The 12,117-nt window shown below is 39.3% G+C and overlaps 1 protein-coding gene across 2 annotated transcripts in view; it reads right to left on the reverse strand.

Annotated features, from left to right (window-relative positions):
- Positions 1–2,560: 2,560 nt before the first annotated feature.
- RAD21 (RAD21 cohesin complex component) overlaps positions 2,561–12,117 on the reverse strand; it is a 28,155-nt gene continuing 18,598 nt past the window's right edge. For both annotated transcript variants that reach the window (XM_082479274.1, XM_082479275.1), the window contains exons 10-14: positions 11,697–11,862; positions 11,178–11,329; positions 9,519–9,668; positions 7,002–7,085; positions 2,561–4,382 (exon numbers count right to left, since the gene is read on the reverse strand). In XM_082479274.1, coding sequence (XP_082335400.1) covers positions 4,191–4,382; positions 7,002–7,085; positions 9,519–9,668; positions 11,178–11,329; positions 11,697–11,862 — 744 coding nt within the window. In that variant the 3' untranslated portion in view covers positions 2,561–4,190. The remainder of the gene's footprint in view (positions 4,383–7,001; positions 7,086–9,518; positions 9,669–11,177; positions 11,330–11,696; positions 11,863–12,117) is intronic.

A 12,117-nucleotide genomic window follows, 5' to 3' on the forward strand; every position in this document is an offset into this window, starting at 1 on the left:
TCCTGTGAGTACAACAAGGGAAAACCTTCCCTTTTTCTACCTCCTTCTCTTTGTCTCTCCGGTGGCTTTATGAAATGTTAGCAAGAAATGCAAAGAATTGTCCTTTCTTCATTGTGTGTTGGGACAATCTATTTCTGGTCCTTTAGTTTTTCTATATATTCATCTCGCAGAAGTTCAGAGTGTATAGCCTAGCACATTCTTGTAGGTATAACAAAAGAAGCTTTGAAAAAGCACAAGCAGGAACATAACCACTTGAGGAAATATGTTCCACAAGTAGTGGGCACTCGAGAGCTTCGGAAACAGAAAAGCTTGCCAGAACCCAACTCCTCCCCAAAAGAGTCATCTGTTATGTACCACCACATAGACACACGTGCAGCAGTGGGATGACAACAGCGAGTGGAGAACAAACCCTGCGAAGTTTGCCCTCCTTTATTTGCATGAAATAAAGCAGAAAAGGCAATCTAGTGTCTACAGAAGACGACCACAGCTCAACATCCTCAATGCCACATACTTGACCCTCCAACAAAGTCCCTGGAGCAAAGTTGCAAATGACAGCTACCAGTTAGGTTGCTAACCAAGTTGGTTTAAAATCCTAAAGTATGAGTTCCAGCAATACCTTCAGCCCATACTTTTCACTAAGTTAGAACCCACCTTATAAATGTCTTGTGAGTTATGAAGAGTCCTCCGCTCCTACTCTTCCCAGAAGCAGAGCGCCATTTAACCTACAGCTGTAGGTAACACTACCTGCCTGCCCTCCTCCCGTCAGCTCCTGTTGGGATGAGGACAGAGCTCTCTCAGGGAAGAACTGGAGCAGGGTGTCTTCAAGGTGGTCAGACACACAGGGCAGGAATTCATTCAATGACTGAATCTCCTTGCAGGCTTTTTCCTTAAGATTTTTCTTCACCCACCAAAAAGGATTAATTTGGAAAGCAGGGCATGCACAGTAGTTACTGATGTAAGTACTCAAGATTTGCAGACAGAACAAACCTGCTGCCAGTAGGGAAGACAGAGCACTGGGAGGTATTCACAGCAGTTCCTTCCCCTCGCTGCTGCTGTGTAACGCTGTCACCAAACACAGGAGAGACATTCCAGCCTGAATGGTAAAGCAGCAAGGAATATATTTTACAGCAATGTTACCGAACCAATCTAAATCCCTCACAAGATTGGATTCTGAAAAGTAGATGGCGTTACTCACTGAACTGCTAGGAAAATGGCTTCTTATCTAGTAAAAACGAACTGAATGCTTATGGTTAAGTCCTTTAAAACTGTTTAGACATTTATTTGAAGAGGAACTGTAATAAAATGCAGATGCTGTACTTTTTTTTTTTTTTTTAAGTACTCCAATATCTTTGTAAAGAACAGCAGTCATAGGGTAAACAGAATAAATGCTGTGCCACAGATAGCCTTTCTGCATCTCATCATGTCTGCAGAGTAGGGAAATATACTTCTTGTGGATACAGGAGAAATACAGAGAGCAAATGGTTTGTCTATCAACATTCCTTGGACCTTATTCAACAGCTGATCAGTATATTACTGCGAAGCCAGTTTCCAAGAAACCCAAGTCTGTCAGTACTACTTGCAGGCCATGTTAAAGACTTCTGTTTGTTACACAGCAGCAGAGTCTGCATTCATTGCCTCGGGTTAGATTTAGTGTTGTCACAAGTATGATGCATTTGTGCAAAATCTTGTCGTGAGTGCTGATCACAGTGGTCTAACAGAGCAAAACTGATGATGAGTGTCACAGATTATTGATATAATAAAAAGGCAGAAGAGCTATCCTTCATGCTAGTGTGAGTACCCAAGTTCCCATACCTCTCTCCCTTACAGAGCTTTAACCAAAGGAATGAAAAATCAAGTCCTTATGTTCCAGTGTAGATACATTGTACCCATATGCACACACTCAAGCTAGCTCAAGAGGCCACCCTGCGTGCCACAAGACTTACAGCACCAGCAGAATCAGCCCAACCACTTCCACAGGTAGCTCAAAAGCAGTATAGTCACCTCTGTGCGGAGCCCAGATTAAGGCAGTTTATTAGATCCAGACTGGTTCTTCCGCTTCCAGAGACAGCCCGCATGGAACACAATTCATTACCCTGGGCTCCACACAAGCTCTGCAGGTAACCCGAGTGACATGCTGCTTCTACAGGCTTGGATCCAAGTGTCTGGATCTACCAGGAGCACACAACTTCAGAAGTGCCGACATACCCACATACAGAGGCAATTCTAGAAGCAAGGAAACAGTAGAGCTAAAAGAATTCAAGCTGGATGTGTTCTGGCATTCAGAAGGGACTGGCATAGAGATGAATCGCTTTTTACAGTCTCCCCTAGTTTTCCTCACAGACATTCCTAGCACAGAATGCTCAAACAAAACCACAGTACAGCCAGTAAAACAATTCTTCCTTCCTAATGGGAAGAAATCTATTTACATAGTCAAGCTTTAAATCTCTCACACAGCTAAATCATTAGACTTCCACTCCAAATACCAAAATAAGCAACCTGTAAATCCTAGGTCCCTACTACAGAAATTAACGGTGTTCAAGCAAGATACAGAGCTAATACATAACAGCTTATAACACAACTTTTATTAGAAAAGTTATACATAACAGCATCAACTATTTTCAAGAATATTAACCTTGAAAAGCAACAAAACCAGACTAAAAACGTGTAACAAGAAACTAATGACCTTTTCTATAATTAAACATTCAAGTTATCTACAATGTCTCTTTTTACAAAGGGGAGAATCATGGTTTTACAGGCACATCATGTTGAAAATAAAGCTGCAGTAACTTTTATACAATTAACTTTTTCAAGGATTATTAAAACATGGTCATCATGTAGTCTCAGATTTTTTTTAAACATTCACATAATTTTACAGTTGAGTATACACTGAAATTTCAGAGTCCCAAAATTATTTCACAAAAGTGCCAACATTAAAACCAGAACCTTCAGTGTGAATAATTTTGCCCTAAAAAAAGTTAAGACAGGTTTCCATAATCAACATATTCACATAATTTCTGGTGCTACCTGGTCTAACAGTAAAGCTTCATTCTTTACAAGTAAAATCAAATGGGACTTCTTTTGCAAAACTGGTAAAATGTTTTGAACACAGCAGTGTGCATTATTGGAAAAATTGATACTAAAACCATAAATATATCCAAAGAGCCATTAATACGCTACACAATTAAGTGGAACTGTGCCTGTTTGTACTGTATATTCAAGTTTGTTGCCTTTTCGGTACAGGTGGTATCTGAATTTAGCATCTTTACAAAGGCAATCTGTTCAACTTCGCTTATTCTTTATCTTCATACGCCTGCTTAATAAAAATCAGATAATTTACAATCTAGAAGTCTGTTTTAAAAAGTCTGGAGTTTATATACAGCTCTAACAAACCTAAATCATTTTGATATCTTAAACCTTTTAAATGAAGTGACTAGAGTTTTTGACGCTTATTAACAGTAATTAGCCATTATCAGTAGTGGACCGTAATGAGGTGATAAGTGAAAAGGAATGTTTCGTCTAAAATGCTTAACGTGTGTTCCGTCCTTTCATGTATGTAATAGTATCACAGAGAGGAAATGCTTTCCACAGACACCCGTTTCCCCTTAGCATCAAGGGCTACAAAAATCCAACTGCAAAAATGCAGTGACAAAGCAAGCTGACGAATCAGGCACTACCTTTCATATTGGCAGCTGTAAGAGACCCACAGTATGCACAGAGATCTAGGGAAGGGGAAAAAACCCACTACTATGAGAAGCAGACTGAACATTTTAGACGAGTTTGGCAAAGTTTTTAATCAGACAATAGGTTGGCCATTCAGGTTTACTTGTATAGGTTAAAAATATCACTATTGAATCAACTAGTCAAATTATCGTAAGACATTTTCATCGATACTCAACATTACATGCACCAATATTGCACACATCTGCTCTGAGTTGTTAAAACAATCTTCACCTGGGTCCTTGAGCTGTCTGGTTTCTGCAGCTGGAACTCAAGCCACCCACCCAGCAGTTTCACTAAAAATTTAAGTGGTAAATTTAAAATACAAAACCCAAAATAACCCAAAAGAAAACCAAGGACTTTATACAGACAATAAAATCTAAATTTTCTGCAATGGTCTTGTGGGCCCTACAGATGGGGCAATACATGTACGCACTAGTGAAATGAACACTAGCTCTGCTGTATCTAACCTTTCAAATAATATGAAATCTGGGACCAGGCGTTGCAATGATGTCACTGTAAGGCTCCTCCTGTGTCAGCTCTATAGCTTGCTGTTTTTTAAGTACCAGGAAACTGTAGAATTTCGCAGCTGCTTGTTTTCTATTTGTATTTCTGCACAGCTCAAGCAAACTGATAGATTCCGCTCCAGTCTTAGCGAGAGCTCTCTGAAAAACACAAACATTGATACCACAAATTAAATAGAGAACTACACACAAACAAGAAAGTCCATTGGCAAGACTCTATTTGTTGTCACCTCCAGGACACTGTGAGGGACTGGGAAGGACTCGACATTGGATGGGGACGTTACAACATGTACATAAAAATTTCTATATGGATCTTATTTAAATGAAACCAAGTAGGCTTCCCAGAGATGTGTGAAAAATCAATCTTGAATCTGTGCAACTTATAGTCACTTGTTTCAGAAACACTGTAGTATACCACAAGATTTTCTTTCTGCACCAACAGCTAGCCAGTCTCTTTTGATTACTGGACCAATATTTTTAAATAGGAACAAAAAAAATCCTGATTTATTTCTCAAAATAACTCCAAAAATAATCATGATTTATTGTTTAAAACAAAATTTCAAGAACTAAGGTTCTTTAAAAGATGCATAATCTTCCCTGGGTGAAAGCCTGTTTATTTCTAAAACTCCACTGTCTGTCTGAAACTAAGTATACAGTTGCTTACATTTTTTCAAAGTCTTGGCCAGAATATTTAAAAAAAAAAAGTAATCAGGAAGATACATCTGTTTGCTGGCTAGAACAACTACTGACGTCTTCAATTTAAAACAGAACCGTCTGCTCTGGAATATCTACTAGATGAAAAGATATCAGGCTGGCCAAACCAAATGACTTTATATTAAATCTCATTACAGACTCAATGTCTCAGCCATCCAGTGTGATGCTCTTTCGGGCACATGGAAGAAAGACTTCAATAAAAAAAAAAAAAAAAAAAAGCTAGACATGGTCCAAAGAGAATTCTGAAGCTCTTTTCAGAAACTGTGATGAAATGTTCAGAGAGAAAAACATTACATGACATTACTGACTACACATCTGTATACTTTAAAAATTATTTTTAAGCAACAGCTATACTGGTTTGGGCTGGGACAGAGTTAATTTTCTTCGCAGTAGCTCATACAGTGCTGTTTTCGATCAGAGCAAATGTTTTCATTTTGGAGTAAGTAGGCTGGGAGTGCACAAGAGGGGACACAGCCAGGACAGCTGACCCCAGTTGACCAAAGGGGTCGGTACGTCATGCTCAGTAATAAATGCTGGGGGAAAGAAGTGGGGTGTGCACGCGTTCAGGGTTATGGCTTTTGTCTTCCTGAGTAACTGTTATGTGTAATGATGTCCTACTTTACTGGAAATGGCTAATTGTTTTCCTGCTGATGGGAAGTAGAGAATGAATTCCTTATGTTGCTTTGCTTGTGCACGCAGCTTTTACTTTACTTATTAAACAATCTTTATCTCAACCCACTTGTTTTCTTGCATTTACCCTTCTGATTCTCTACTCCTCATTCCACCAGGAGGTAGTGAGTGAGCAGCTGTGCGGGGCTTCACTAATTACCACAGTTAAACCACAACAACAGTTTAAAACAATCTTAAACTACTGCAGGTGAGCAAAAGAACTAACTTAAATCACATTAGTTTACAATGTAATCTGAACTAAACTTAAATACACTTAAGTGTCATAAAGGCTCTTTAGGAGTAAAATCAAGGTTTCATTGTTTGGAGACATAAGCAGGTAATTCTTGCGATATAACTCCAGTAACATTTTCCAAAAACGTAAAGCTTTTGCTTGATTACATCACTTTTGAGAAACTTCATAGAATACAAAATACTACTAAACCTCAGTTTACTGAAAACTCAACAGCATTCACCCCTCCTCCCAAATCCACTACACTGGAAGTGCAGAGATACAATAATGACAATGTGCTTTTATCAGCAGAGATGGAGCCTCTCAATTTCACAAAAAAGTGAGGATGACTATGGAAAATAAAAACAGCTTAGAGAGATGGAACTGACATTTCAGCGACAGCAGAATCTCAGGAGTTGCCAAAATGTTTAAGGGAACAAAGGTGTAGGAAAGGCAAACTAGACTGAAAGGCAAATGGAATCCAAGAATATGTGAAGTAAACATACAGAAACCTATATGCAAAACAGACAGAAGTTTGCACTTACGTTCAAGTGTATACTAGGGGTGTTCAATTGCCTCATAACAAAAATGCTCTTTAGCTCTAGCAAGCAATAATCCACCCGACAAAGATTATCTGTCTGTGCACACTGAAGCCACATGCTAAAAACTAATGCTGCACCTCAGCCAAGGTCAGATTGCCATAGTTGTTGTAGATTCAGCTTATCATAGCTTGGAAGTTTTCAAACTAGCCTAGCCAGGAGTAAACATCCTGTAGAAACATTTTATCCCTAGACCTTGATTGGGTTTCCTGTGCTATGTAACCCTAGGCAATCAGAGATGCTAAGGTTTTGTTAAAAGCACAATCAAACCCAATTATTTTAAAATTTGAATTTCTGGGAGTCTTAATTGCACACCAAATGTGAACATAAAGGTTGAAAAACAGTTGAGTGAAAAATTCAACTTCAACTGTTCTTTGGAATAAAGTGTCAATTATATTATGATTTAATCAATTACAAGCATTTTTTCCCCTCCAAGACAGAACTAGTATTTTAAGTTTGTAACATCTAGGAAAGCTTTTAACTTGGGTCAAAAGCGTCGGTAAGCACACTCAAAAGCTACTTTAAGAGAAAGCAGTTTATCATGTGTACCTGAAGTCCGTGAAGCATTTGTTGAGTCCTCTTGTTCCATCTCCTTTCTTCTTGATCCTGATCACCCCCTGTGCCATCTTCTTCCTGCAAGCAGCCAAATTTCACACATTTACAAAGCAGTATTTTTATCCACTGGATTATGAAGTGAAAGAGGTATTTCTAGATATCACTGCAGGTTTTGCTTTTTTATCAAGCCACAAGGTTTAGACAACCTGAGTCACAGAATACATCTAGGAGAGACAGGAAGTGGGATGGAGGAAGACGCAAACGTAAGCTGATGTACCATAGTAAAGTTGCCCGCCACTATGATTATACCTCAAAATGTTATGCTGACAATTAGAAAAACAAAGAAGTTCAGCCATGACAGCTGAATGAGACTTCAGTCTAATCTAGGATTCCTAGTAGTAAACACAGTATCAACAATGCTTTTATTTTGCAGAAATTAATAAACACAGATATGTTCTAATTTCACTGTAGAAACAGAACCATTGAAAAGGAAAATAGGTTGTTGCTAAGAAGCCATGAAAGTCGGCTGTAACAATGCAGCTCCCCATGTCCTATGAAGCGCTCACCTACACAGAACAGTATTTGTTTATGGAAGATGTGTTTTATAAGGCTTTTAAAGTAAGAGCTTTATTTCAAATCAGCAATTAAAAAAAATCATGACAAAAGCAACACATGCAAGTAGTATCTATTTTGTTTCCAGTCTTAACTCAAGAGCCCCAAGCTGTGCAGAAATACTGTATGGCCAATTATTTTATTTCTCAAAATTGAGTCAGCATGTATTTCTTCCCTTCATTGTACCACTTCAACATTTCTCTGCATCCAGCAACATCCTGCAGCAGTCAGGCAACTGGACTAGATGATCATTGTAGATCCTTTCCTTCCAACTGAAAATATTCTAACAGCTTTTTACATTGTTAGGAAAATCATCTTGACTAAAGTAATTCACATTTCTTTGTACACGTGACTTGTTAGAGAAGGAAAATTCACATGTACATTATGCATTCACATAACATTCTTTTTCCAACAATAAAAGTTTTCTAAAAACAAACTTAATATTATGCATTTTGGTAAAATAAAAAGAATCAATGAAATTCGTTTTGATATCCACAAAGTATTAAATACTTTAGCCAAGAAACAACTTCAGTTATCACATTTTGGGACATGGATGGTTGTATTTGATCTGGGTGCCAAGGTTTTTGTAGCTAGGGGGGCTACACAGATGGCTTCTGTGAGAAGCTGCTAGAAGCTTCCTTTATGTTCAATAGAGCCAACACCAGCCAGCTTCAAGATGGACCCAATGCTGGCCAAGGCTGAGCCCATCAGCAACAGTGGTAGCACCTCTGTGATAACATGACTAAGAAGGGGGGAAAAAAAACATGCAACAGCAACTGCAGCCGGAGAAAGGAGAAAGAATATGTGAGAGAAACAACTCTGCAGACACCAAGGTCAGCAGAGAAGGAGAGGGAGGAGGTGCTCCAGGTGCCAGAGCTGAGATTCCCCTGCAGCCCATGGTGAAGACCATGGTGAGGCAGACTGTACCCCTGCAGCCCATGAAGGTTAACAGTGGAACAGATATCCACCTGCAGTCCATAGGGGACCTCACGCCAGGGCAGGCAGATGTGCCTGAAGGAGGCTGTGACCTCGTGGGAAGCCTGTGCTGGAGCAGGCTCCTGGCAGGACCTGAGGACCCATGGAGAGAGGAGCCCACGCTGGAGCAGGTTTGCTGGCAGGATGCGTGACCTCATGGGGGACCCACATTGGAGCGGTCTGTTCCTGAAGGACTGCACTCTGTGGAGGGGACCCATGCTGGAGCAGTCTGTGAAGAACTGCAGCCTGTGGGAAGTTCTCACAATGGAGAAGTTCTTGGAGAACTCTCTCCCATGGGAAGGACCTCATGCTGGAGCCAGGGAAGAGTGTGAGGAGTCCTCCCCTTGAGGGGGAAGGAGCGGCAGAGACAACATGTGATGAACTGACCGCAACCCCCATTCCTCATCCCCCTGTGCCACTAATAGGGAGGAGACAGAGAAAGCAGGAGTGAAGTTAAGCCCAGGAAAAAGGGAGGAGTGAGGGGGGAAAGTGTTTTAAGATTTGGTTTTATTTCTCGTTACCCCACTCTGATTTATCAGTAATAAATTAAACTTATTTCCCCCAGTAAAGTCTGTTTTGCCCATGATGGTAATTGGTGAATGATCTCTCCCTGTCCTCATCTCGACCCACGAACCTTTCGTTATATCTTTCCTTCCCTGTCCACCCGAGGAGGGGAGTGATACCATAAAACTAAGTTCAGAACTCCTTGTGTAAGGCATCATAAATATATAGATTGATTTAATCCAACCATGTGTGAGAACATGAGAACCCCTAATTCCAAGCAGAATGTATATGCAATTTATAAAATGGTCATGGAATAATTTTTAAATCTCTATTTCCAAAGTTTATCATTTGCCAAGTAAGCATTGAAGATTCTTCACACATCCTTTCTACATAGCTTGCTTTTAAAAGCTTAGTTCTTACCTCCTCCTCTTCCTCCTCCTCTTTCTCCTTTTCCTTCTCCTTCTCTTTTTCTGGCAGAAGTTCTAGCTCTGGTATTAGCTGACAGATGTTTTGGGGCTCCTCTGGAGGCATTTCTACAGGTGGTATTTCCAGCTGTTGCGATGGTGGATGCTTTAAGAGTACACAACACAGTCAAACAGCATCATTTCATCAGTGCTTTTACAACAGAATGCTGATGCTACAAGCCACTTTCACAAAATCAGAGTCTCTAAATCTTAGCCATTCATTTTCATTTTTCCTTTTTGAAAAATAAAATGCTTTCTTGTTTTGTTTTGCTGTCCACGTGTGTATTTTTAATCCTTTAGAGTCTACTCAAACCAGAAATTATGATACCACTATAAGGAAAAAGGCTTTCCAATAACTTCACTAAGTCCACCATCCAAACAACTGACCTCATTTCTTGGATCAGAAAGTGCGACTTTAAAATCCCACGTAACCAGATGCAGTGCTACATGAAGACACTTTTAGTGACTGGAACAAGACACCTTCAAAATATCAAATTGTTGTTCTTTGCAATACAAGCATGAAGGTATTAAAATATAAGTACTTTGTAAAGGTTCCAAAAGTGAACGAGTGACTTTGGTGCTCAAGTATCATTCTCAGAAGATATTTATATCAAGAGGAAAATCCAGAAAAGCAGTTTAACAGGATTTACGTAGTCAGTTTTAAGAAAATCAATATACGATATTCTCCCCTTGAACCTACACGCAGGTAAGTGTTTGCTAGTAGTTACCTTAACACCTGAAACTGTTTCTACACATAGCCCTAAATAGCTCAAAATAACTTCTATTTTAAAGTCATACAGCAGGTTATCACTATGGTTATGTTGCTAAGTGGTCTCATCTGGTTGGCATGATAGCATTGACTTTGGCACAAACAGTTGATGCCAATTTCACCCAATGGCATGGCTAAGAGGAGCAACAGCTGTCACTTTTTAATAAGATAACATAACATCTAACAGCCTCATTCTACAGTGAACACCTGTTAGCCAATAAATTTGTGGAAAATGGGGTTAAAAATGCACAAATACGACAAAACCAGCATAAATCAGGGCTGTTCTCACTAGGTAAGCATTCAGAAAAAGAATACACCTTTCATTCTGCCCAGTTTCTCTGCCCTTCACAAATATGGTCTCCTATCACACGGCATCACAGCTTTTACAGAAGAGATAGATATGAGCAAGTTTCCAAGTCTACTCACAACTCAACTAGGAAACCTTTCCTGAAGATCAAAGTTTTTCTTGAAACCTTAACCCTGGAACACTAGGACTATTCTAAAAAGGAAGTCTGTGCAGCTACCACAGGCCTTTCTTTGTCAGTGAACACTGTTCATATACACTTGCCAAGCACAAGAACTTGATAGCTTTGTAAGCAATACACTTTACTCCTTGAAGACTTTTTCTGGAGGAAACGGTGTCATTTCTTTATTCTACCTGCATTACAAGTGTTTCAGTAAGCTTTCCACTTAAAAAAAACACCATAAAGACTACCCAGGACCAAAGATTCTGATACTACTCCAGCATATCTCACAACATCACAGAAAGCTAGTGCCTCAATTCTGCTCAAAGACACTACCCACTTCTCATTCTCCAAAAGAAAAAAAAAAGTAAATCTTACTCACAGGTAACACCGGCTCTGGTTCTACTTGCTGAAGTTTGCGTTTAACACCTGTCTGAGGTGGTGGGGGTGGCATAACAGATTCATCCAGGTTGGTTCTGCTGCCTTCCATCATCGATTCTTGTAAACGACTTGGTTCTTCCAGAATAGGTTCATCTATTCCACAACAAACCCATTTTAGATACTTTGGTACAGTTTGAAATTACATTACTAAGTCCAATCTGCTATTAAATTAGAATTGAGCACTCTTAACAGCCTGCATAGCTTTTGCAGTGACTTAAACAGAATTGGTAGAGATGTGCATAGAACCCAATCCAATACCCATTTAATCCACTGGATCAAACTGAATCTTTAAGTAACTTCTAGAAAAAAAAACTATTTTAAGTCACAGACTGTATATCAAGCTAAACAACCATTACAAAGCTGTTTGCTTTATTCATAACTTTTTGGTGACTTAATATAAAGCAAAAAGGAGAAAAACAAGCTCTGAGGGAAAGCAGAGCATCTTTGACAAGACACAAACCAATGACATCTCGTTGCTGCTGTTGCTGTTGTTGTTGCTGCTCCTCTCTGGGAACCTCTGGGTTTTCAAAGTCTTTAAGAAACTCATCAAGGTTGTCAGCCTCTCCACCTTTCCTCCTCTTTCTTAGGTCTTCTGGTACCAGCGGTGTAAGACAACGAGTAAAGAGCTACAGGGGAAGGATTACATCATTCATTGTTGTAGTTCTCAGTGTTCTTGTTTCATTTCAGATCAAGTAATTATGGGCCACCTTCCTTTCCCACTGGAGCTCCTCTCCAACAGTAGTAACATTTTTAAAGAAATCATTTATTACTGTAACTAGTAAATATTTTAAGTATTGGTGATATTTTACTTATTCTAATTAGGTTTTTTTTTTCCAATAATGAATATTGCTATCACTATATTTCTATTCATATGCTGATGT

This window comes from Vanellus vanellus, assembly GCF_965231255.1.
Source record: "Vanellus vanellus genome assembly, chromosome: 2".
In the NCBI taxonomy this organism is placed as follows: domain Eukaryota; kingdom Metazoa; phylum Chordata; class Aves; order Charadriiformes; family Charadriidae; genus Vanellus; species Vanellus vanellus.